The sequence below is a fragment of the Pagrus major genome, chromosome 14, assembly GCF_040436345.1.
Source record: "Pagrus major chromosome 14, Pma_NU_1.0".
Lineage (NCBI taxonomy): Eukaryota > Metazoa > Chordata > Actinopteri > Spariformes > Sparidae > Pagrus > Pagrus major.
The window spans coordinates 22,952,139-22,980,075 of NC_133228.1; the positions used below are offsets into that span (position 1 = coordinate 22,952,139).

Below are 27,937 nucleotides of genomic sequence, written 5' to 3' on the forward strand. Positions count from 1 at the left end.
CCTTCGAAGCCAGTATTTTCAGTCATGATGGACACCATTACCTGATTTACTAGAATGGCACTCAGTAGAGCGCATACCTCTGCCAAGGCACAACGATCCCCTTTAACTCAATCAAGGCTAATCCAGCATCAAATAAAAGATATTTAAATCCGCTAGATATGCCTGATTTTTTTCGTCAAGATCCTTGCATTATTCCCTGGGAAATTAACCAAAATGTCGGGGAAAAACGTCCTATCTTGCATTATTAAAGCAACTGAGATAAAACTCCTGGATGTCCCTTTATTCTGAAGTTCATGGGGTCTATTCTGAGCTGAGACCCATCCTCCATCCAAGTTTTGTGGAAGTCCGTTCACCAGTTTTTGTGAAATCCTGCCAACAACCAGAACATAACCTCGTCTGCGGAGGTAACAACCGCCTTCCTTTTGCATAAAGATGAGATAAATGTGTCGAAGCGACCTTGATGAACCACCACAGAGTTGTTCTTGTGCTACTTTTCCTGTTGTTGCTTTGATTCATCGGAGCTCAGATACACCCGTCATGAAGTCACTCAGCTGCGCGCGATGAATAAGACATGAATAAACCCCCCGACGATCAATGCGAGACTATTTATAGTGAGTAGACAGAAGTGATACTGGATCGATACACCAAACACAAAGACATTGTTTGCAGATGAAAATAGAGGGAGTCACGCTCAATGAACCATCAGAACAATGGTGATGCTTCTGGAGTGTGCTGAGTGCACTGTAACCCGGTTCGGGTCGTACTGTGCCGTGCGTTAAGCAGCTGATCGGCGGGATAATTGTCGCCAGCCTGTGAATTTTATTTATTTTGAAGATTTAAGCAGCTCTTAAACCACCAAACCACACAGCTAGTGTATTATTCACAGCTTCACAAGAGGTAGAAACACGACACGCCGCAGGGCTGAGAGCACACGCACACATCATCAGTCTTCAATCAGTCGCATTCCCGACGGAAACGTGGAAACTTCCTTCCTGCGAGGAACTAGACGGCTAGAAGCCGAGGGAGCGGGGCTGCAGAAACAGGAAATTGGTGGCATCGTAGAGAGAGGATGAGAGGAAGTGAAGTGTTTGATTTGAGCTAATGAAGATTAACTGGCAGCTCTGCCAGAGCGCCGAGCGAGGAAAACCCAGATCGTCCCTGAGGGCCTCACCTTACAGGAGGGTTCAAGGGTCGGAAGGAGTTCATACTGAGGGTTATTTTTGCAGGATAGCGTCGTTCAGGAGCGCAGGGAAGGAGCGATCTCACCTGGTCACAACAGAATCGAGGTTATAAGGACGACAAAGGACGCCGAGGTCACGAACGAGACGCGTCTGAGTCCAATTTTTAGACGAGGACACGATTGATTCAGGAGGGGAAAAAAAGATTAGAGTGTTCTTTCATTTTCTGCACAATCCAGAGGAATAAACGCAGCAGCAGACAAACGTTTCTCTCGACCTCAGTGTTGTTAAAGAAGTCCGCTGCTGCAGCCTCACACATGAATCATCAGATCATTAAAGCTACTCGTCCTTGGTTCGGTTTAATGTCAGAGACTTAACACGAGGAAAAGATAAAAGCAGGAAAATTGAAGAGAGAAAGAAAGAAACTGTGAGTTACAACAGTAAGACCATCAAAGTGCCACAGTGCAGTGAATGTAAAGGAAAGGTTCACCCAAAAAAAAAGAAAATTCAACCTTTATCTGCTCACCCTCATGCTGATGGAAAGTCAGGTGAAGTTTCTTAGTCCACAAAACATTTCTGGAGCTTCACGGCAAAACACACCACCTTCCCAACATCCCAAGACTGATTTAAGACGCAGCGAGACAAAACAAAGACGTAAAAGACGTAAACGGACAGAGAGGGAGGCTGGAATGGGGAGAAAAGGCGTGTTAGTGTCTCGTATCTGCAGAGATTTTCTTATTTTCTCACTTTGTTGCTGCTCGGGACGCTTTACCAACCCAAAATGTGGCTGTTTGACGTCCTGGGAATGAGACTCAACAATCAACTATCTTTGTGGTGCGTTCAGGAACAGCTGGGACAAATCCTACTGATTCTACCTTTAACTTTAATAGTCTTTGAATTATATTAATATGACGTGAGCTTCAGTTAGCTTTGACCACAAACGTTCTTCAGAGGGAGACTTTTTACTCTGATACTCTGAGTACATTTCAGAGCCTGTACTCTATTACTTTTACTGGAGTAAAGAAGCTGAGTCAGTACTTCTACTTTTGCCAGAGTCTGTTTTTTACACAAGTATCTGAACTTCTACTGGAGGAGCGAGCGTGTGGACTCAGACATGGTGCACACTAAGAGAAATCAGTCGAGGGTGCAGTCACATCCATACAAACAAGGCCGATACAGCTATTCCATTTATTTCTAGTAAGAAAATGACGTCTTATATAATGTTTTTATATAATTTGCACCATTTTAGATCAATGAAATGAGGAGCAGTACATTATTTCAACAGCAGAGACGAGCCACAGACGAAATATCCTGACGACAACGCTCAAAACAAATCGATCATCGATTCGAGAACGGAGAAAATCAGGTGTTCATGTGTGACGTGTAGAAGATTTCATCATCATTAACGTCTATTTCAACTTTCTAGGAGCGTCCCTATGCATCACTTTTCTGAAATTTCTCTTTGAATTCGTCGTGCCACGGAGCAAAGAGGGGCGAGCGAGGCTGAAATCCTAAATGAAGGCTCTTCTTTGGTATGCAGGTAATTAAATTATAGTGTTGATCAAAGGAAGGGCTGGGAGAGGTTTTTGTCTTTTTTGTCTCCTTTCTTTTTTTTCTCTTCTCCTTCACATTTTCCAACCATTTCTTATGCATCCCTTTGAAGAACTGAAGTGACTCATTCCTCTTTGTTAGACAAAATATTCACTGAATTGTTCTGCTTATGCAACGCTTAAGCTTGTTGGCAGAACACGGAAGGAAACCAGAGGAATATATAAAAACACAGTTATCCGAGGTGAGTTTATTAGCGTGCTGTTGCAAGCCTGCTGTTTTCCAGGGCTGGATGATACGATGCTGCCATCTTGTGCCGACAGAGTAAAACTCAAATCCACGTCTGTCTCTGAATTTCATCCTCGAACACACACCAACACCGAGAGGATGTCACCTGTCTGAGGATGTGTGTGTTGGATCTCTCTTTGATGAGATTAGCGGTGTGTACCCTGCCCTTCATTAGGCCTGTTATTCCTCACTGATGTTTCGGGATCTCAGATGAGTCTTCAGAGCTTTGAACTCTGCCCGTGTGTTTTTGTTGCGTCTGTGCTGACGACAACGCCCTGTTTTTATTCCTCTGCAGCGGGACAGCTCAGTCACATCCTGAGAATATGCATAAACCTACATGCTCTTTCATTTCAGGCCATGTTTCATAGACTTTTGGTAATGGTGGCTGAGAAGGGTCAGAAGTTATAAGATGTTCCTGGTGACATCTTGGCCATTTTTAAAAGATTTTAGCTGATGTCTACTACTATTACAACTTTGAGATACTAACACTGGACTTGAGTATTTACTGGAAGGAACTTATCATCATATATCATTTATATGAATGAATATTGATTAATAATACAAGATATTATCGACAATTAAACATGATATTATAGTTTATAAAGGCAGTAAAATAAGCCTCTCCGTCACCAGCTAACATTACATTGATTCATTCATTAAAGGAGCTCGATGTAACAATTTACATGCATTTAATCGCTTATTTATCGGCCACATGTGAGCGGATCGTAACATGATGGGACAATTTGTTTCTGTTGTTTAATGCTGGTTGATTTCTTTGTGTCGATGAATATGACTTTGTGCACGTTTCTCGAGTAGCTTTGCGTAAACGACCAGCTTCCTGCACAGCACAGAAGTTTCATTGTTTTGTTTTATGTAGGTTATTTCTCAGGGACGTTGCAAATTAATGAACATTACTTTAAATGTGCAAGAATTAGCCAAGACGCTAGCTTTCATCTGAAGTCCCCGGCCAACAAAAGATGATGAAGCTGTATGATGAAGCTGTGATAGTATTGAGTAAATTCTGCTCATGCTGCTCACGTAATATTTGCAAAAGCAGGACTTTTACTTGTAATGGAGTATTTTCACAGTCCGCTATTAAAACATAGTAAACGACGGTTCGACCACGCTTCATTTTTTATTCTCTACTATATCAAATCTGCAGGTATTTGTACATTAAAGTTTCCTCATCACTACCACATGAAGAAACACTTGTGATGACGTGATGTAAAAAGTCCAGCAGTGTAAAGCGTCCTCCATCTTTGACCTCATGGCTTCCCTCTCTGATCATGAAGAACACACTTTTTTCCATTACATCCGTCTTTGTGTGTTTCTCTAAGTGTCACCGCGGTGTGCAGCGCTCGTAGGTGGAACTGATGTAGAATTTGTTGCAGACAGCAGCGCCACAATCAGCGGCTTAATAGGCCGTGAAATCAACACTCGCAGCAGGGCGAAGCCAGATTCGTGTCCCTCTCATTGCCCCCTTAACATGGTCACATGACGCATTAGGATAACAAATAGGCCGTAACAGCCTGGCACTAACAAGGTAAGTGGGTACAGGTCTGCAGCACCGTCGGATATAACACATATTACCTCACTGTCCTCTGATTAGCTGCCGGCTGTGATTCCTGCTTCCTGCCGCTGAGCTGTAAACCCACAACAGACCGAGGCCTATTGATTGATCAGGCCGCACATCCATTTCAAATTGGCTGTTTGTTTGTGAGCTGCTCTGTTTGCTTTGGCTCAGATTTACCTTGTGATTCACCGGAACGTGCGTCCTTGACAGCTGACGGACATGTCCAATAAATGAACACAACGTGCTGCAAATGAATAAATCAATGGCTGACTTGGATTGAGTCTGACTTTGTTGGAGGAAGTCGATACTCGGCAGAATAACTCAGGTGCAGCAGCGTTCCTACACCAAACTTAACTCAATTTATGAGCTTTTTTGGAGGTCTGTTTGTCAAACTTTGTTCTCTTAATTTTTTATGCATCTTATTGAATCTTTGAGAGTTTTTTTAGGACCAGAAAATCATCTCGTCTTCTCAAAAAAGTTAACACAGATACGTGTGTAGATGTGTAGTGGAGTGTACGCCAGATTCAAGACAAGTTTTTTAACATTTTAAAGTTTTATTGATGTTAAGTTTTGTCTGGTCTCGACTTCCCAATCCTGAAAGTAGCGACAGGTGACCAAATGAAACACACCGTTGAGTAAACATTTGGGATAATGTAGTACACAACACAGTCTAGTTGTTTTTAGACATTTTAATGCAGAATACGCACGTATTATATCTTTAAATTTGGCTACTTCAAGGTCACTAATCACACCAAAATAATAACAATTTTACAATAAAAACAATTTTAAAAGTTTGAAATTTAGGAGACCGTATCTTGCAACTAGAATTGTATTCTTAGTCCGGGAAATGTTTCTTAAACGGCATTTTCACTTTCATGTTGGGAAGAAGAAAAAGTTAACATTATAGTGAATAAATAAAACATGCAAAATCTAAATATAACAAAATATTGAAGGGGACTAGACCTCAGTGTCACATTACATCACATTAATTTAGCTTTTTTCTCCAAAGACTGTTACATTAAAGGTCCAACTTGGAGTTTTTCAGCCACTAGGAGTGCTATCGAGCAGCATTTTAACGATTAGTTCCCCTTTTCTTATGTTTTTTACACACCACTGCTGCCAGTTTTGTGCTACTCTGCAGTAAGTGGCAGTAACGTGCAAAGAAACAAAGTTATACGCCGACAAAAGCAATGAAAAAGAAGACTGCAAGCTAGCAAACATCAGGATGTTTTCCTGGAAGTAAAAGCAATGGGCAAAGTCATCGACAATTTAAAGCAGAAATGTAGCACATCTTCTCTCTGAGTGAATTCAGGAGCTGGATTTCCTCACGAGGAAACGAGGAGGTGCCCAGGTAGTGGAGAAAAGCTTCACATGTAATTAAAACGTCTTGTGAAAACATTATGTGCTGCTTGTTTGATCCGGCGCTCACAGCTGACCCTGCCCTCGTCTATTTACCGCCACATGACAGCGTGGTGCATTTGAGAGCATCAGGTGCAGCCGGCGCTCTGCAGTCAATAATGTGCTCTGTCGGGGGGTCGAGCAGTTCCTCTCTATAAACAGTGTGCTCTCTAATGTAAATAGTGCAGCCCTATACCCAGCCCTCATTATACACTCTGGCTGTGTGTTTAAGGCTCCTCCAGGGCCTCCAGGCCTGCTGTAACAGAAGTGCAACACATAACAGCAGACTGAGCCCGGCTGAAGTGAACCGAGCTGCACCGAGCTGAACTGAACCGAGCTGCACTGAGCTGAACTGAACCGAGCTGCACTGAGCTGGGCCCGTTCAACACGCCGCTCTGCAGCTGAGCGCTGGAGAGGAGAGTCTGCCGGGTGGACAGGGACACATCTAAGACCTTTAAAGACCTTTTTAAACCCAAATCTGCCACAGGAAGCCCGGTCGTGATAGTCCTTTCCTTTTCCTTTCCTTTCCTTTCCTTCCCTTTTCCTTTCCTTTCCTTTCCTTTCCTTTCCTTTCCTTTCCTTTTCCTTTCCTTTTCCTTTCCTTTCCTTTCCTTTCCTTTCCTTCCCTTTTCTTTTCCTTTTCTTTCTTTTCCTTTCCTTCCCTTTTCTTTCCTTTCCTTTCCTTTCCTTTCCTTTCCTTTTCCTTTTCCTTTCCTTTTCCTTTCCTTTCCTTTCCTTCCCTTTTCTTTTCCTTTTCTTTCTTTTCCTTTCCTTCCCTTTTCTTTCTTTTCCTTTTCTTTCCTTTCCTTCTCCTTTTCCTTTTCTTTCTTTTCCTTTCCTTTCCTTCCCTTTTCCTTTTCTTTCCTTTTCTTTCCTTTCCTTTCCTTCTCCTTTTCCTTTTCTTTCTTTTCCTTTCCTTTCCTTTCCTTTTCCTTTCCTTTCCTTTCCTTTCCTTTCCTTTCCTTTCCTTTCCTTTCCTTTTCTTTCCTTTCCTTTTCCTTTTCCTTTCCTTTCCTTTCCTTTCCTTTCCTTCCCTTCCCTTCCCTTTCCTTTCCTTTCCTAACTGTTCCTTTCCTTTCCTCTCCTTTCCTTTCCTTTCCTCTTCCTTTTCCTTTCCTTCCCTTTTCTTTCCTTACTTTTTTTTTTAAACAGAAATCTGCAGCCCCGTCACGGTTGTCCTTCCTTTCCTTGATCACTTTTCCTACATGAAGTCTGCAGGTTGTCAGGAGCTACTTCTCAGATTATAGAAACATAAAGCAGTCCTGTTTCTGATCTCCTCACCTCTTCCTTCTGTTTATTTCCTCTCGTGTCCAAGCTGCATGAACCTTGCACATCGAAGAAAAGCCAAATTAAAACTCATAAATAAATAAAGAGAAATTCAGCAGGGAGAGGCCTGTTGTGATCGTCCCACCTGTTCCTCTCCTCCTGTTATATCTGGGTCGCGCATAATTTCGCTCATTAGCCGAACTTAGGTCCTTTTTTTACTCAGAAAAGTGCCGTCAGCAGCTCATCAACACTCTTTCTCCTTTCTTTTCATGTCCGACACAAACAAAACACACACCACATTTACTTCCATCACGTCCAACTTGCAAAGCACCTGGAGGCCGCTGACAGCCGTAACAGTCTTTCATTCTCTGCTTTTTCCTTTCTTTTCCTCGTCCTGCCTTGCTTTTCATACCGTAGTTACAAGAAATAGAAAGTCAAATCATGACAGAAATCTGCGGCCTTGTCACGTTTCATCCAGCCATATCTTTATCGTCTCATCAGGTGAGCTGCTGTTGAGATTATTGAATCAGAAATCAGTCAAAAACAGCCTGCTGCTCATCATCTTACCTCTTTCTTCTGGTCTTTTTCTGTCCTGACCAAGTTGCATAAACTCTGCACATTAAAGCCAAAATTAAAAGTTGTAAAGACATTTTAAAAGAGGAAATTTGCAATAAAACAAAACCCAGATGCTTTTCCTTTTCTTTTTCTCTTAATAGCCCAAATAACAACAGTTTTAAGTCTCTTTAACACAGAAATACGTCTCTTTTCTGCTTATTTTCACGTCCAACGTGAACCAATTCTGACTTTTTAAAAGATTATCTGACTCAAACGAGAGGAAAACATCGCACTTCCCCTCCACCCTGCTGTTGACAGCTGTATTTAGGAATCTGCAGCACCTTTTCACACCAGCCTTTCACATCACATCACATGAAGTTTGCTGCAGCTAATGTTAAGACCTTTTTAAAACAGAAATCTCTTCTTTGGTGAACAGATATCCACTCCCTCTGCAGACGCACAGTACAATGTGGCCCAGCTGAGCTCACTTTCTGCCTATAGAGGTCAGTATGGACTTAAGGAATCAGGACGACAGACGTACATGTGCTGATCTCGTGTGTCGTCTGCTGGTGAAGGCTGTGGTGTCACATGACAGATAGGATTACACGTGTGTGCTACTGGAGAGCAGATGTATACGACCTGCTAGTTTATCAGCAGATGACTGTTGTTGTCGTGTAAACAGCGGCGGAGTGAAGTGTGTGGACACACGACACACTCGTCTACAAAACAAGCCGACGATGATGTCGAGATAAGAATACAAATCGTAGAAGAAGCCACAAGAACAGATTGAGTGTTCGATGATGGATGTTACTAAGTTTCATCTGAAGCCTGCAGCGTCACACTGATAGTAATTTATGTTATTTAAAGTTCTCATTTATATCAGATAGATTGTGGGCAGGTCGGTCATGACCGTGTCCTTTTTCACATAATGCACTCTTGACTTGAAATAACTTACTTTAATGTCTTTTAGGTCGTATTTCGACATGTTCTGCGTGCTTTAAATTGCATCTATGTGTATTTCCATATGGATTATTTAATTTAAAGGGGTTATTATGTAGTTTAGGAGAAGAAATTCAAATTCTGAATTTGAATGAGGTTATAATACAAACTGCAAGTGAATAAACAAGCTGCTCTCAGAGGAAAACACTGTTTGAAGCTAGAAAAGGTGGCAGGGTCCGCCACATATGAACAAAGTAAAACAGTATGAAATTGTCCTTTAAGGTCAGTTTGTTTATTCAGTCATGAAAACAAAGAGTTTGTTTATTTTGATTGAATGAACGTCCTCCACAAAACTACATAGTGCACCTTTAAATGTCAGTTCCCTCTCTTATTGAAGACATATAGGTTAACTTTATCAAGACATGTAATAAATGTGAATAAAAATAAACTAAAAGTGATGCAAATATTTTTATTCTGTTCAAGGTGCACAAACTCTGCACATTAAAGCCAAATTAAAAAAGTTGCAAAGACCTTTTAAAAGAGAAACTCTGCAAGAAAACAAAACCCACTTTTAATTCCTTTATTGAAATAGAATATCATCTTATTTTACGTCAAGATAATAACAAAAGTGTGTGTTTTAGTGTTTCAAAGCGTAATTTCACATCATGTTTGAACTTCAAGTGAATTTTGGATCCACTGTGTTGCCCATCATCATAAAGTGCAGCTGGCACGATGATGAAGTCTCTTTTTTATTTCACCTCTTAATATAAAAACAAACACTTTAATGCATCTAATGGCTCGTTTGGTGTGAGTGTCGCAGGCTGGACTGAGCTGCAGCAGCACCAGCACCACCAGCAGCAGCATCCACCCGCTGAGGTCAGATCAGCCCGGCGGGCGGCGCATTGCTACCTGGCTGAGATCCCGCACGGCTTTTCCCCCCCCGCACACACACACGGAGAGTTTGAGAAGTGCCCTGGACTTCCTGGTACGGGACCATGGACGTCTCCTGCTCCAGTTCGGCCGGGGCGATACCTGCAGCGATGTGATTCGCGAGGACCCCGTCGAGTCGAGAGCAAGGTGAGTCGGTTGTTAGCTGAACGTTGCGGGGAAACTTCGCCGAAACGCATCTGTCAGTTGCGGTGGCGTCTACTGCGGGGCTGAATGACGGTAGCTCATTAAAACGGTAGCTTCTTTCTTTCTTTTCTTTCTTTTTTTAACCGCAACATGGCGTCCGCCGCTTTGAGGGCACTTTGTTGGGCGCCCGTGTGAAACTGTTCGCGTTGTTTTACGCCCGGGGAAGATGATATGTTGTGTTTTATTATTGTAAACTTTGTGCTTATTTGTATTCACCGAGGCCTACCTAGCCAAACCCACCTGCTGTCAAGCTAGCGCGGCGCGACACGGCGGCTTCCGGTGTCGTGCGATAAAATAAAAGTCGTGTTTGCGGGCAGACGTTACAAAGAGGTTAGCTTGGCTGTAAAACGTACTTAATATCGGGGTTTTTTTGTATAAAATGGCCATGAATGTGTGCTGCTTCTTCTTCCTAATGCTGTTATTAGTCTGTAAATTCAGTCAGTGTTACTGGCAGCACGTGTTAACGATGTAAATAGCTGCTAATGTTGAGTTACTTCACTTCGGGGTTGTTGCGCATTAAAACAAGCTAAGCTGTGTGTAAAGTCATAAACATAGTATCTAAAAAAATCTGCCTTTTAAAATCTGGTGATATTTGACTTGACATGCTAACGCTGTAGCTTAAAGGTTCAAAGTAAAGCTAATAACTGTATTTTTAACTGTTAAGTCTTTTATTTTGAACGTCACGTCGCTGTGGTTCCGGTCGCATTTCCGGATATTGACGTAGCCGAAACCCCCCAGGCTGCCTCCCGCAACGGAATCAATGCGGCCGGAGCACCAATCACGGCCTCCCATTGGCTGTCGCCCCGAGCTCTCAGGCTCCTGATTGGCTGCGACGGCCCGTCACTCACTTTGATGAGCTCGGAGCTGCTGCTGCGTCGGTAGCGTTTAAATGAATCGAGCAGCGCAGTTGTTTCCGTCTTTAACTAAGAAAATACGCGGGTATGAACCGCTGCGTGTGGGTGCGGGGTTAGAAATGCGTGTGTTTGATAAAGTTGAGCACTGCGTGATGTTTCCTGCCTCGCGAGAGAGCGGGTAGAGTTACCTTTGTAGCAAGGTGCGTTAAGTTGTACAGTAAGGGAATGTAAGCGGATGTAAGGTGATCCACTTTCAGAATAAAAGCCTGAAACGTGTCAGAGCCATATTTATGCCTATAGAGTATATGGAAAAAGCTAAATTTTATAGTACACACAGTGAAAATATTATATTCATATAGAGTAAAATCACATTAACAAATAAGTCAAATTACATGTAGACATTATGATTCCTGCATGCACTGATAGAGCTTCTAAAGGCTTGAACATACAGTAAAAACCAATACATATAAGTATTTCTAAAGATGTATATAATAAATATTCAATTCCATAAAATACATCCAAATCTGTATCAGTTCAAAGTACGACTAAAGCTCTTCCTTATGAAAATGCTGGTTTTATTTTGAAAGTCATGCTAGGGACTCATACATGTGAATGCTGCACAACTAACACTGGTGTGTCTTTCAATCCTTCCTATCCCGCTTCAGGATAATGCGGCTTAGCGCAGTCAGGGGCTTTACAGTTTGAAAACACAAGGCGTTTACTAGTAGTACTAGTGGTGTGCACCACTGTGACTGGGACGTGTTTTTAGGGACCCACAACCTTGTGATGTGGAGTCCACCTGCAGGACTGGAGGGTCGAAATAAGCAGAGAGGGATGTTTGACTGCCAGTAACACAAAAAAACAACCACAAACTGAGAGAAAAATCAAGGTTTTAGTCAGGAGAGTGTGTTTTTACTGTCCTGATGTGGTTGTCGGATTAAAAAAGTCTGACTTTGTGTTGGTTTTTCCCTCCGTGGTGTTCAGTGTCAGGCTGCGATGAACGAGCAGCATGTCAGGATGTGTCAGGGTCAGACTATTCGCTTTATCAGCTTTTTATTGTGTCACTGCTGCTGCTGCTGCTGCTGCTGAGTGGCTTTTCTGGGATCAGCCCTTTCCCAGCTCTGATGCAAAATAAAGATAGGGAGCCGAGCAGAAGCAACATTCCTGGAAGAGGCACATCCTGTCACACTATTACTACGACTAAAACAGTCATAACGTAAGCTGGAGGACTGGCTTAAAGCCCGAAACAACAAAAAAAAAGCTTAATTCTGCTTATTAGAGTTCTGATACCTGCAGCGTTTCTTTGGCAGTCTTGTACCTGTAATTCAAACTGTAACAAACAAACTGATTCGTCTCCTCTAATCTTTGTGTTACTTCTTCGTTAACTTTAGTTGACTTGGAAAAAAAAGTCAATGAGACGTCTTTCCTGGCTGAATACAGGTTTAATAAAAGTTGCTGGTTGCGACCCACAATCCCTCTGACTTGACCCTTGCAGTAAACCCATCAGACAGCGTCTCGGCGTCTTGCTCGTGGACACTGCAGTAGCATAAAAGTTCACTGCTGCATTATCTTGAAGTTAAAGGTCTGATTAGTCGTCATGCCTCACTGCTGCCGGTACACCATTGTCAACAGCTGACCTTTTTACACGCAGCCCCCCGCCGACTCTGATACGTAGCTGCTGCTCTGTGTGGCATTTTAGAGACGGAGGGAATGTGAGGCACATTTGCGCCCTGCTGATAATAGTTAACTACAGCTGCAGATTTCCTCTCAGGGTTTGATTTGTCTTAGTTAAACCCTGTAATGCAACATTTTACACATCATGAGCAGCTGTTGTTATTCATATACTTTGCTTTAAAGCTCTAATATGTAACACATCTCTAACTTTACTCAAGGTAATGTGCTTTTCATGTGGTCACTTGTTGATATAACTTTCGGGAGGGAGTCGGCAGCCAGTTAACGTTTCCACACACCATTGATTTGTTGACATTTGTACGTGTCATGCTCGCCACAATATTGACGCTTCAGCATTGTTTGACATGTGAGGCATGTTTACGACCAGACCTTCATATCGGGGAAGTGAGGTGGGCGGTGGTGGACTTTCAAGCCAGTGACTGCAGTTCAAGGCTGTGTTTCAACATTTTTAAGTGTGAAACCACGGGATATTTTTGATGATGGACCTCAGCTTTTTCAATACTTGCAAGCATGACTTCACTGGATATTTTTGAGGAGCCGCAGGGACAATTTTCAGCCGAGTTTGTGGATATTTTTGACGAGAAGTCGAGATATTTTGCGACCAAAAAAAGGTGTTTTAGGACCATCTCCTACCGTGTTTGTGGTGGCTAAAGCAGGTATTTAAAGCCAAATCAAAACTTATTTTCCTAACCCGGCATTGTCACAACGTAGAATTCAAAATTGAACCCAAAGAAGTGTAAAGATTCAACATATCTGTGGTCTGCAGAAACGTATCGTCAACATTTATTTTTTAGCGGCTGGGTTAGTCAGCGAGTGAGTAAGGAAGTCGACTAAACATGACGTTAAAAACTTTTAAAAATGACCTCGTCAGTGAAAATATCTGCCTGAATCATGTCAAGACATCAAGACAGCAACTCCCATGATTCCTTGCTGCTTACATGTTTTATTTTGTTTGAATTGAGAAAGCCCAAGTGGGAGAAATTACACAGACTTACACAGTTTAAAAGCCAAAAATCCAATATACAAATATAAAAAAGAGAAAAAAGCTGCAAATCTTCACATTTGACAACTGAGACACATCTAAGGTTTGACATTTTTGTCCAGTAAATGACTTGAAAGTCTTAGTTTGATTAACTAATCGACTAATCCTCTCACCAGTTGTGTCTAATTTAGTCAAAAAGTGTCATTACAATTGGTTCAGTTTGGGCTTTTCTGCAGAGAACTTGTTAAAAATGACCTTAATATGAATCTGGGAAAGTATTGGCACACTGGATTATACCTCCTAAAGTTTTATTTCAACTGTATTAATATCTGGATCTAACCACAATGTCCAAATTTGGTAAAGAACATAAAATGTGACGGATCCAGAGACAGATCCTCACACTGAGCTGGAAGCTGCTGCTGGATTTGTGGCTCGGTGACAGAGAGGAAATGGAAAAGCCCCGCAGTCGTCAGGGTCAACAACCACAAATTAGTTCATCTCCTTCTTCTGTTCCCTTTCTATCTCTGTTACAGCGTCCACAGAGCCTCTCCAGAAACAATCGAATGAGTCAATGAGTGTGTGTGTGTGTGTGAGAGAGGGAGAAAGTGTGTGTGTCTTCCTGTTGAAAGGGCAGTTTATTTGCCAGGCTGCACGGCGTCAGGTGGCTTCCCAAACTCAAAAGGCAGTTTTGTCTGACTGGATGTCTGTAACGTAGCAACAGAGACTTTGCAGGGTCTCTCTCTGAGCGTCATGCGGTGAACCTTCGTCTGTCCTCACAGTTGTATACCTGAAACTAAAAGTTTCCTGTCTATGCCATCATACAGAAAGGCTGAAAAAGCTTTTTTTTAAAAAGGTTTGCTTATCCATCTCTGTCTTACTTAAAGAAATGTACTTTCTTAAAGAGGCAGCGTACAGTCAGGCTGGGAACAGGGGAATAAGAGGCCTGGAAAACTGGTTATGAAAAGGAACCCACCATAGTCACTGGCCTCCATGTCAGGACTCGATCGGTATGGGTTTAACATCTTATGGATGCAGTCAGATGAGTAGTTGATCTGCTGCTTTCTGCTGTTTCGAGGCAAACTCATCCACTGGCAGTGGGGCAGGAGTCAATCACCTATTTTAATTGGTTGCAAGCTGCATATAAGTGATAAGTTTGTTGTAAAATTAGTATAATTATCACCTTACTTGTTTAATTTGTACGGAAACTGTGTCAAACAACAGGTTGTGGTGTCAGAAGTATCGGTAGGTGGATTTTATGTATCTTTGGACATGCTAAGCTAGGCTAACTAGCTGCCGGCTGTAGCTTTTATATTGACCGTGCAGATACAAGAGTGAGATGAAGAAGGCGTGGAGTAAACATTGATATCTCTGGTTCTGCTATCCATTTCGATTATTTGTATAGGTATAGATATGTAAGATGTATATTCCTCAAGACTGATGTTGTCATCCTGAGTTGCAGTGTCTCTGAAAATGACTCAAAACAGTCCTGCAGGGCCACCGTAGCTTCACCTGTCCATACAACCTGGGTAGGTTCAGGGACAGATCACGTTTTGGCTTCTGTCGCCTCAAACACGGCTGGAAAACGTGGAGACTTCATGTCAAAAATATCCAGTGGTTTCATGCTTACGAATGTTGAAACGTAGTCTTGGCACGGTCGCCGCCTTCTCCTCCTTACCATACGCTCCTTTCTAACTTTAGGCAAGAGAGCAAATTAGTGTGTTGCTAAAAATGTTGAACTATCCCTTTAAAAAGGCAGCAGAACGTCTCACATGTTGCTTTCAGGAACCTGCAGGTCGGCTGAAGTCTGATCAGGATTTCAATACAGTGCAGCAGAGAGGCAGGCAGCCCACACACACAGCAGATGTAGCCTGACAACACACACACACACACACACACACACACACACACACACACACACACACACACACACACACACACACACAGTACATTCCCTCACTGCCGTCCAGGCCTTGGCACCGGGTTGCTGCTGCTGCTGCTCGTCTTTATTGGCCGCTGATCCCGCTGGCTCGCTGCTCTGCTCTCTTTTAATGCCCGGCTTCAGAGCAGCAGCACACAACACACCACCAGATGCTGGGCCGCCCTCTGGCCTGTCTGTGTGTGTGTGTGTGTGTGTGTGTGTGCAGCGAGAGAGCTGCTTTGGCTCCTGACCCGGCTTCAGATGTAACTAACCTCATGTCCAGCAAACACACACCGCTGTATCGGCCAATGTGGGTTCATGAAGGCCGATACAGACGATTTTGGATAAATGTGCCACCAGCTGCCGGTGGTGCTGTTGTGTCAGCGGGCCGTTGATGCACTTCAGAGAGGTCTAACCAGTCTGAGGTTACACTGGTTACTCTTTAACACAACATAACAGCAGCTACACGTCGCTCACAGCTGCCGGCCCGCTGAGTTAACAACACAGAACAAAAGAGGTCTTGTTTCCAGCAGCAGCGAGGTTTGACTGATAGAAAGGTTGTTTTTTTAGATTGACTTCAGATAGAAGCTGCAACTAATGAGAGTTTCTTGAGTCGTTTTTGTCTTTGCAGTCTGACTTTACACTGAGGATCATAATGTTTTTAATTACATTTTGGATCAGTTTAGAATTAAAGTTGCTTAATTGACGACTGGAAGGCGTTTTAAGACTCCAACTTGCTTCAACAGCTCCGACAGTGGAAGACAAAGTTAGCTGGCAGACATAGTGGAGCATCGAGCAGCTGGAGGGCGAAACAAAGCGAAGAGGAGAGCCGGTGTTGGACTAAAAATCTCTCAGGTGTCCTGAAACACGACTCTAAATGAGCGATGACGCTTCTCTGTGTCTGCTGGATGTGTAAAGATGTTTGCTAAGTTACAGCTCGTTGCACTGCCCCCAAAATGGTGCAGAAAATGTTGTTTAAATTGATTTTAAGGTATTTATTTTTTCTTACATACTTATCTTAAGTTTATTCAATCAGAATTAATGAAGTTTCATCAATAACTCCCTTTATTCGTCCCATAAACCGTCCAAAAGATGATATATTCAGCATTTTTCTTTGTTTTTTTGCTGTATCTTACTACTTAATAATCAATGAAACCAACTGTATCCAACACTTTAACTACAACAGAGCTCTTCTCTTCACTGCCACAGAGCTGTTGGTGGTTAAAAAATGCATCATCCCGTCATTCAGACCTTTTGACCTCAGACTTTCTCTAAACTGACCCCCGGCTCCTCAGTGACGGCGCGGCTGATTGGCTGCGTGCTGAACAGCTCTGTTAGCTTGGGTCTTGACGACTGGCCGGTGTCCCAGCTCAGCGGCAGAGGTGGACATATGGTGGATCTAATCCCCCGGTCAGAGCCTCCGAGCTAATAGGGCTTCAGATGTTCTTAGAAACACTTGGCTGTTCGACTGAAGTATGAGAGATTTCTGCGTCTGAGTGTTTGCAGGTGATGTCAGGTGTTAATATCAGAATGAAGCTCTGATGTTTTTTGCTTCCGTTTCTGCTTTCAGAGACTAAAATCTGCTCCCACATTTGAACCACAGCTGCTCTTTGATTCTGCTAAATAGCCTTCAACCCGTCTAAACCCAGCTGTAAACTCCGTGTCGATGATAACGACGGAGATAACGACGCCCATCAGGCAGTGTTAGCTCTCTTTCCCACCTCTTGCAACGAATGAATCTGTGCACAGATTGCTGCTCCGCTGCGTGTTTGTCGTTCCCTCCGCCGCTGAAACAATCTGCTGACCTGTGCTGCTTTCCCTCGCAGCCCGGGGAGGATATTGGATCCTCCAGCATCTGCAGTTGTCGTGCTCATGGCAACATAGGGAGGAGGAGGAGGGGGCGGGGGGGGGGGGACTTAATTTCTACATCACCTGCATCATTTCCTCCCCTCCGCCTTCCTGCCCACCCCTCCCTCCTCGTCCAACAGGCATCTGCAGAGTGATCAAATTACCCATTATTACCGCATACTATCATCAGATTACTGTTATTCAGTCCAATGACCGTGCCCATTTGGATGGATGTTCATGTCCGCACACGCACACACACACACGCTCAAACAAGGCTGTTCATTCAGCCGCCCTCTGCGCCCTGCCAATTCTGTCCCAGTCAAGATGTTAATGGGCCGGCCCGCATCCTTAATCAACTGTGTGTGTGAGAAGGTTGGTGTGAGGCAGTGTTTGTCCATTTCTAAAGACATCGGGAAGCATTCGTGTCCCTAATTTCTTTATCGATTACAGAAATAATTATGTTTTTTGTCTATTAAATGTGAGAAAAGCCCAAGATGATGACTTTAAATGTCTTGTTTTGCTCAACCAGCAGTCTAAAATCAAAAATATTCAGTTTACAGTGATAGAAAACAGAAAAAAGTAGTTAATCCACAAGTTTTGGAAGCTAAAATAAGCAAACTTTTGGCATTTTTTTCCCCTTGGTGAGATTCCTGGTAGCCAGCAAACGATGAATCATCTAGATTAGATCATCCAGAGCTTAATCAGAACTTTGTTTGGCTCTCTGCTGATTAAATAAAAGACATGTAACCGGACAACTAGATGGCTAATAAAAGAGCGAGCCAAGCCGCTGCTCCATCCAAGTTATTAAGTGTGTTCGGGATGTGCAGAAGTGATTTCCTGTGTTTCTTTGCTCTCCTCCTCAGGTCATGAGTGCCTCTAGGAAAGACCCAGTGGATTATAACCTCACCTGTCCAAAGCCCCGCCCTACCTGGGCCTCGCCCTGCCCCCCACCCCCGGACTCCCACCATGAGTAAGTTCCTGGCTGTTCATGTGTTTCCTCTTTCACAGGTGCCACTGTGGTGTGATTTAGCTTTTCTTCTTCTATACTCTGGTTAAACACCTTTTCACTGGCTTTTATCTTTAAATCAGGAAGTATGAAACACTCTGACACACTGTTGCATGTGCGGTGACTCGTGGAGGTTTCTGAAGTTGCACTGTGAACCATGAATCTTGAGTTTTTGTGGAGGGACTCACGGTGGAGCTGAAAGCTGGCACGGCCACCGAGATACATGTCAAACAAGAAGACAGGATGAGGGCTTGTTTTATATTATTAAAGAATTATATAAATCACCGTAAATACATAAAATCTTATTCTGTTGAAACAAACATTTCTTTCTTGCAGGAAAGCCCTGGCAGTGTGTTTGGGAGCGTTGGGTTGTAGCGCTCGTGCATAGAGAGAAAAAACGCTGCATGTTGAGGGTCGACACGCTAACGATAAGCTCAGGATAGACAGACGCAGCCAGAACGAGCTTCACCTCCATTTTTCCTGGTCACCAGGGTTACAGGTGACAACCCTGCCCCAGCTGTTGCCTGAAAACAGTGATGATTTTCAACTAGTGGCTACGGGGCCTGAACAATCTGAACTAAACTACTTTAAAGGAGAATTTGGCTGTTTCGGTACGCTTGGTCACAGTCAGAGTTGGGTGTTTAGTGGAGCTGCAGATTAAGACTCTTTCATTACTGAGGCTTTAACACTGTTTGGTGAAATCAACAGCAGTGTTTGACTTCTGTAATGCTGGATTAGTTGCTGGGCTCGGAGGTGTTTGTCGTGGCTCGGCTTTAGTTGGTGAGCGAAACCATTTTTCCCAGCAGAGAGAGCTGGAAGACACTTCGGAGTGAGCGGTTTGGTTTTTAAAATAGATTTGTGCCGTGATATGTAATCTACAGGAACAGGGTACCGTCGCAGGAAAACAGCAGAAAACATAAGAAGTGTTTGAGATGTAGCGTGAACACGTTGGATCTTTACACCTTCATCCTGCTTCTCCCCTGTGACGGCAGAAACATATGGCACGGTGCTGCAACCCACCACCTCATCGCTCATCAATCACGCCGCAAAGCATGATGGGAGGGCAAATGTAGCGGGATGTGCTCTCCATCAGCTCCATCTACAGTGTGTGTGTGTATATGTGTGTGTGTGAGTGTGTGCGTGTGTGTCGTTGCACCGCTGTATGTCAGAGTGACTGTAATGGCACGGCCTCACATGTCGGCTCAGTGTGAGTCACCCGGCGAGGACAGACTGCAGTATATTCGCTTAATGTGTCATATGTTCATACATGTGTGTAGCGTCACACAGACACACACACAGACACACACACACACACACACACTGCAGCAGCAGAACTGATTGTTTTTATCTCCAGGGTGTGTCCTGTGATATGGATGAAATTCATATCATGGAAAGAAAAAATCATGTTGTGATTATTTTGACAGATACGGTGATTTCGATACGAGTCACAGTTTTTCGTGGATATTTTGCATTTTCATTTTCGCTGAAACAATCTATAAAAATGATTTGTGTCTGTTCATAACAAGCACAGATACAGAATATAATCTCTCGTCATCTCTGCATCATCTGCGTTTTATTTCTAATGGTATGTTGTGACACTTTTAACCTTTTATAAAAAAAATGGCCGCTCCTGTGATCTAGATATCGAGATTCTGATTATATTACAACGATCTGTAATCCCTCATCTCTGCCCATACACAGATAGATGCTCTCTCTCTTTAGCCCTGAACTTGACCTTCCTGTATGGATATCATTTTAATGTAAGTGGAGATGAAGTTGGGGGATTATGCTGTGACTGAATGAACAGTCTTAAAAGTTTAGAAAATGTGAATAAAACTTAATTGTAACACAACGTTAACGCCCTGGATTTACGATGCATCTCAGTAATACCAAGATTGGATGTTATATTAATTTATTGCCAGCAGTTAAGCTTCACACGTGTGAAACAGACACTTGATACGAGGCCTCAGTAGTTTACAGCTCTGCCCTCTCAGACCTTCTTCTTGTTGTCGTGTGCTGCTTAGCTCGCTTCACAGATAAGAGCTGAACGGCAGCCAGCCAGCAGTGTTAACTCACTCTGCGCCGTCCAGAGCTGCGAGGCTGCAGATCTGTGTACCGGGGGGCTGGCACTGGGTTACCGGGGCAACCCAACGCATGTGAGGCGTTTACTGGAAGGCGATTGGATTAAGCAGACGCTGCCGAAGGGGAGCGCTGAGAGGTTTAACCCGATTACTGCCTTTTCCTTTGCACACTCCGTACACATACACAAACAGGTGTGTGTGTGTTGGTGCGGTGGTGTGTGTGTGTGTGTGTGTGTGTGTGTGTGTGTGTGTGTGTGTGTGTGTGTGTGTGTGTGTGTGTCAGGGGAGGTTAGGTGGTTGATCTGATTGATTGTGAGTGATTAAAATGGAGGGAAGCGTGATTGATGAGCTGAGTCGTGTAACAGCGGGAAAAGCCTGCCGGCAGCTGGGTGGTTTATGCGCTCTATTTCTAAGTGTGTGTGTGTGTGTGTGTGTGTGTGTGTGTGTGTGTGAGACCCAAAGGCCTTGTTGTTTTAGATTCATAAAATCGATACATTGTTGTGTTAACAAAGAAGGCAAAACTTGTTGAAAATGGAAGAAAAATGACGACTTTGTGTCTAAATCTGCAGCCACAAACTTTATCAACGTAGAACAAATCAGAACGAGTGAAACAAAATGTAAAAGTTGTAAAAACAAGCGACAAAAGTCTCTAAAAGTTCTTATGATAATGTCTCTGCCAGCCTAAACTCTTTATAAACACCTGAAACGGAGCAAAATGACCTCCAAATAATGAAAGAGCGGAAACACACGGGATGAACAAACTGCTTATTGTTGTTTTATTGTGACCTGAATGTGCTTCGTAAGCAGCCGGCGCTCGGGGAGACAGCCTTTTATGTGTTTCATTATTTATCCCAACCTTTGATAGACTCGCCCTCTCGCCTGGAGATGGTTGATATCCTGAGCTAATTACCTTAATTACCTCCCCAACAACACACACAACCAAGGCGCACACACACACACACACACACACACATGCACTCAGCCGCCGGGCCCGGGCCCGGGGCGGGGCGAGGTCAGTTTCCTCTAACGAGTCTCTTAACAAGGATGGATGACTTACTCCTGATGGTCTGAGTTTTAGTGGAAAAGTGGAAATAGGGGATGGAAGGAGAGACAGAGGAATGAATAAGACTCTTCATTTAACGGAGCTTCGCTGCAGGGAGTCCTTCAGTGGGGTCTTAGATCCCTGAAGTGCTGGCAAGCAGTGCAAAATACTATAATTAGTAGTAATATTGAGTTTTAGACTCGTGTGAAAGCGCTCATTTGACCTCGGACCACACAACCAGACTGCTGAGTGTCTCATTCTGCTGTTTAACTGATGTTTGCTTGTGGTGCAAAGACAAATAATCAACTCCAATCGCCAGAATAAATGTTGGCTAAGTACGTTAGATAAGTAAAACTGAACGTTCATTGACGCCTGTCGAGGTTAATTTTTCTGTTTCATGCTCTGGTTAAGTTGAGGCACAACAACCACTTGATGGTTTGGAAAACATCATGGTTTAGGCTTAAAATACCTGTTTTGGTCGCCATGAGATTTTAAACTTCACTTTTTATTTCCACTAAACACAAAAAAAAACGTCAGTATGTTTTATGCGCTGACGTACAACAACTTTTCTTCTCCATTTTCATCTTTGCGGCTGTTGTATTGTATTTTACAATTCCTTTTAAATCTTGATTTGTAAACTAAACTTTCGTGGTGCAGTGCTTTTTTATTCCCTCGAGCTTTTAAAACCTTGAGTCTGGCCGTGAGCTGACGCTAAGAAAGGCCCTCGTTTCTTAGAAATGACACTTCTGACACTTATTTCCCGGCTTACATAACAATACCAAGGATTTTCAATGTGATCTCAGACATTTGAAGTCCGCTGTTTGCCAGACATGTTGCTATATCATTCACAAAAATGAATAAAATCACATCACATGATATCATAAATAAATCCATACAGGCATGTCAGGGTACAAAACTTTATCAGCCGTCCGTGATCTAATCAAAACATGCCCACGTCCCTTCAGGCTGGACATGACGTGACAAATAATATCAGTGTGAATAGAAGAAGCACACAGTCATTATACGTACTAATAATACACCACAGCTCTGTCTGTCTGCGGCACAACGACTCCAGCTGCTCCCCCACAGACCCGACGCTGCTGGAGGAAACAGATTCAGTGATAGCAGCGGAGGGAGAGGAGATTGATGACAAACGAGGAAGAGACACACAAGCAAAGAGTTTTTATTGGTGTTGTATAAACAGCGCTGTTAGTTAAAGGACGGGTAATGGCTCTGCAAAGATTCAGCAGCGTGTCGTCGTAGAGATAAATGGAGGGAAGGAGCGAGGGATAAAGAGGAAGGAGCTCCAATGTTGTTAATAAGTTCCTATTTATATTCTGTCTCTTCCTGTGGAGGCCTCACATGACTTTTCCTGTGTAACAACAGGTCATAAGGCACTGCATTACCTTTTAATGAGCATGTGTCACGAGGGAAGTGGCCACCAGTGATGTATAACAATAACAATGTGTAAGAATTAAGATCAGTAATACAAACAAAATGGATTTTCCCTTGAAGGTTCGTTCTCAAACAGCTTTACGGCAGTTTTGATGCATCTACAATATACATTATAGTTTAACAACACATTTTTCTCGTACTTTAACATCTATGTGATCTTAGATTGTAACTTCTTGGTACTTTCTAAATGTACCAAGAGTTTGCAAAGCAGTTTCTCCCTAAGATGTCACCTTGTCTTTGCTAAACCTAATTATACGAAGGCCAGTCAGTGTTAAGAAGTCTCAGTGTGTTATGTCTTGCCCATTTCTTCTCCTTTTATTGTTATTACTATAATTAAACACAGAACAACAACCCAACAAAGTGGTAAATGTAGTTCGGAAAGGCAACATTGTCCATGTGACATTTAAAGATATAATATCAAACATTTCTGCATTAAAATGTCCAGAAGCATCTTTGACTTTCTTAAATATTTTGTTGAGTTGTGTACAAGCTTACTCAAGGTGACTTGTGTTTTATTTGGCCTCCTTTTCGCTATAACTGTGGAGTGAGGAAGCAAGTCCATTAAGGAGAATAAATGTAATGTGTAATAAAACGTTAAAACAATACCTCGTCTGCGAACATCTGTGCCAAAATTACATCGTAGAAATTGTCATCAGCAATGAGTGTGTGTTCACCACCAGCAAACCGAATTTGACCTCAGGATCGTTTATTCACATTACATGTACAAGTGTTTTTAAATCCCAAACCAAGATTACTTTACTGAACATTAGCCGTAAAATAAAAAGCAACAGACTTCAGACAAGGGTGTGTCTGTATGTTTGAATTCAGGTCAGCCTCTGACTAAACTCAGCACTCACCACATACTCTGGTTCTCTCTCCTTTCCCCCCCCCCCTCCTCTCTGTAACGTTACGTTCATGAAGTAGAAGTTCATGAAGTTAATTTGCTGCAGTCAGGTTGATAAACAGGAGTGAAGATAAATCCAATTTTTAATCTAAAAACTTAAAAAGTAATCTCTGGGCTCTCCTTCAGCGGTAAACGGCTCCAGATCAGAGCAGAATCTGATGTGAAAATGAAATCGTTCCTTCATATTTTCACATATTTGGACAATATATTCCTGAAAAATCACTTAAAATGCAAGTTCAAAGTGTCTTTCCTCTTCTTCATTGCCAGTCTGTTTCTAAAATAAGACATCAGCAACCCTAAAATTACCTTTTTAAAGGTTCCATGTTGTTATTATCCCCAAATAAGTGTTCAAATGTGACTTTACGACCTCTGAACTCATAAATGGGAGGTTGTAGGGAGCACTGTTGTGCAGCATGATGATGATGAGGCACGGACGATTGGCTGCAATCTGTTCACCTGTCCTTCACTTATTACCACACACACACACACACACACACACACACACACACACACACACACACACACACACACACACACCTCATTCATCTCTCCCTGTCGGAGAAGACTGATGTCACTGGGTGGCCTGCTGGGCACAGTGTCTGGGTGTGGTGCAGGATAATTACGTCCTCTTCAAAGCCTCATCTGGCCTCCATCTGCTGGACTCTAGCATGGTTAGCTTAGCCACAAAAGCACACAGCAAAGGGTCTTTACACTTACAATCCTGCTCGTCCTGCGATATCTATTAAAAGTCAGCTGAGCGTGCAGGTTTCTTTGTCCAGCTACAAACGCACAGTCGGACACGTTCACACCTGGAAGCTGCTCAACACACACTTTCTGTAGTTAGCTCTGTTTGAAATGTTTGTCTGAGCACCCGAGACACCTCGGAGAGTGTTATTACCTCGACCACATTTTCCAAGCCACAAAAGCCTTGTGAACATGGTGTGTATAAGGTAGATGACAGCTAATGGTGCCAATGTGTCGTTCTCCGCCCAAGACGTCGCCATTTCAAATAGCTCTTAGCGGGTGTTCAGACTGGAAATAGCACCGCGTTAAAGTGCTGCTTCGGTGGAGGAGCGTTGCTTCCGGTGCCACCCAGCTGGTGAGGAGGGTAGTGTGTGACTCCAGTGCAAATAAAACCCACGTTATTCTGAAGGTACAGCAGCTTCTTGTGTGATGTTTTACATACACGTCAGGCACTTATATGGCGACTGATCTTGTCCTCTGCTCGGAGGGTAAGGAACTCCCAGGCCTCGTTGTCTTCCAGGTTTTTCATACACATGTGCTGGCTTAGCTTGACTTGGTTTGACCCGGCACATCAGCCCTGCGCGGCAAGGATTAGTAATCCCGTTACAACACGGATACCTGCTTGAAGGTCTACTGTAATGGCGTACTTTTCTTGTGTAGTGGTCAAAGGAGCAGCAGTAAATACTCTTCCTTCCAACTTCTGAAACAGCTGAAAGTAAACACGATGAAACACTAAAATCCAGCAGATATCTGAAATTACGAACAGGGACGCAGGAGAGAAACTAAACTTCAAACCATAAAGATTCAGTACGAAGCTACACAATTACTGAGAGCTGAACACTCAGACTTTTAAAAGCCTTTCTCTCGGGTTTCCTGCACAGACATGAGTGCAGTTTTGCGATCATGTGCTTGGCCGCGGTTGCACGACGTCACTGCAGCCCGCTTGGCTGAAGACTGCGCCACAATTCGAGTCCAGGTTTGAACATTTATAAGTGTGAAACTTCAGGATATTTTTGAAGCGAGACCATGCATTTCAACATTTGTAAACCAGGCACCACTGGATATATTTACGGAGACCTCAGGACAATATCCAGCCTCACTTGTGGCGACAAAAACCCAAATCATGGCGTTTTACTAACCATAACCAAGTGGTTTTTTCTTGCCTTAACCTAACCAGAGCGCCACCACCAAAAGGAAAGGGTCCATGCCAGACTTGGTGCGGTGAAACTAGTAATGGAAATTGCTGCTGCTTGGTTTGACTTGGCCCAAAGTGCCAGTGGAAAAACACAACAGCATGGTTTACAAAATGCCTCGCAGCAGCAAATGATGATGTAAAATCACCTGTACATTTACCTTTACCTGTAACAAGTTTATTGCTTTTTCGGCTGCCATCATAAAACAAACTGTCACGTATTTTAGGAGCAAAGCTCGGAAGAGAACTGATGAATCCTTCTTCATTGTTTCTGCTCTGTAGTGATTGTTTTCCACTCTGTCAGCTTCTGCTTTGGTTGGTGTATAAACTCTGCCTCATGCCAATAAAGCAGTCAGAAAAACAAATTGAATTGTGGGTTAAAAAAAAAAAAAGAGGGAGCAAGTCGGAGTGAAAACCACAATAAGAAGCGTTCTGGGAGTCGCAGGCGTGATGACCATTCTGCTGCAGCAGTGAAAACACAGTGTTTATAAAGTCTCCGGTGTTAATGTCACACTAGAGACGGCCTCCACTGGCACATCGCTGCCTCATTTCCTTCCTGCGGGAGACCTTAGATGTGGATCTGACACAGCGGCTTTAATGAAACCAGCATGTCACATCCGGCATAAAATCTGGACTAATTTTAATCCCTAATTTCTATTCAAGTTCAAATTCACAGCACGCTCAGCGTGACGAGGGCCTTGAAGTGGAGGAAGCGCGGCAGGCTAATAAACCCGCCCGACCTGTGTAACAACAACAACAGTCCAATTTCCTCAGGTGCTTTCCCAACAAACAAATACCGATCTTTCTAGCAATTAGCCTGGAGTCATTCTGTGGGCAGAGAGGCTCTGACTATCTGCAGTCTGAGAGGAGTAAGAAGACACATTTCACACCAGGAGATGTGTCATCATCACTTCAAGGCTTAAGGGTTTAACTGTACAAAAACAACAACAAATGCTGCCTTCAAGTGCTGTCAGAAATGTGGCGTTAAACTGAGCAAACACGAGCAAAGCAAGGACAGCAGCAAACAGGACTGAGCGAATCTGTAATTCCCCTGATAGACCAGATGTTACGAGGCAACACATAACAGTGCAGATTTAGATCCAAAATGAAACAACAGAAAGGCACGTTGTAGCTGTTATTACTGTACGTTTTTCTTGTTTTTAGCACTTGAACATTACTGGATGTATTTCATTATGACTTCTAAAGTGAGGAGTAGCTGATGAAAAGCAGTAACATGCAATAAAACCACTAAGAACGCCCCCCCGAGCGAGAAGGCTGCCAAATCAGTGACCGCAGATCGAGTCTACATTTCAACATCTGTAAGTGTGAAACCACTGGATGTTTTTGATGACTGACCGCAGCATTTCAACATTTATAAACATGACGCCACTGGATATTTTTAAGGAGACCGCAGGACAGTTTTTGAGCCGTGTTTACGACGAAAACTAGATTTCTTTGACGGTACGTGGGGCCATTGTTTCCGTGTTGGTGGCGACCAAAGTGGGTGTTTTGAACGAGACCTCAGGACATTTCCAGTGGTGTTTGTAGATATTTTAAGCCAAACCGTGATGTTTTCCTGAGCCTAACTAAGTGTTTTTTGTGCCTAAACCCAACCAAAGCATAAGCACAGTGTCGGGACAAGAGAGAAAAATAAAATTCAACCTTCAATACCAACAAATCGTGCGACATAAGGTCAAAAACACACACATAGCGTTTTTGTTTACAGCCTTAAGCGTGTTTCTTTGTACTAAAAGTTACTGTATGAACATGTGAGGAAAAATATCTAAATATCTGGACCTTTTCCGTTTTTTATTCATCACTTTTTTTTCCTCAAGAGTTCAAGTGTCCAACCAGTGCCAGAGCTGATTTTGTAATCGTCTCATCTGGATGGGATGCTGTGTGTATCGCTCAGAAAGATAACTTGTCCTTGTGCGGCTTTGATCATCATTTTCTTTTTCTGCGATCGCACACTGACACATTTTAAAGGACTTGGGACCGGGAAGAGAATTGAACTCTGAATATTTCACTTGAAAGCATTTTGTGCTTATTTCTATGCTGTTAGAAGTGTCTCCGTCGTCTCTGTTTTCAGTCGACTCTGTCCTCCTTTCTCTCTCTCGCGCTCTCTCTCTTTCCACCCAGCCTCCCTGTTTCATTTCAATTCTTGCCAGTGTGTATTGGGTGACGTTTGAAGGTTAGTAACTGTGTGTTGAGTGTGAAATGTGTGATGTGATGCCAGTTGTGTGGAGGAATGCAGTTCTTCCTCTCTCCCCTCTCAGCGTTTTCTGTCCTTTCCTTGCAGTGGTGAATGATGCTCGGATGTCACGTTTGTGGTGACAGCGA

General features: G+C 43.2%; 1 protein-coding gene across 2 annotated transcripts in view; it reads left to right on the forward strand.

Annotated features, from left to right (window-relative positions):
* Window positions 1–9,662: 9,662 nt before the first annotated feature.
* usp6nl (USP6 N-terminal like) overlaps window positions 9,663–27,937 on the forward strand; it is a 77,397-nt gene continuing 59,122 nt past the window's right edge. Inside the window, exons 1-2 of one of the 2 annotated variants that reach the window (XM_073480923.1) lie at window positions 9,663–9,822; window positions 18,037–18,143. In XM_073480923.1, coding sequence (XP_073337024.1) covers window positions 18,140–18,143 — 4 coding nt within the window. In that variant the 5' untranslated portion in view covers window positions 9,663–9,822; window positions 18,037–18,139. Of the gene's footprint in view, window positions 9,823–17,467; window positions 17,546–18,036; window positions 18,144–27,937 lie in introns of those variants that run through there. The other variant, XM_073480925.1, reaches the window with a different exon arrangement.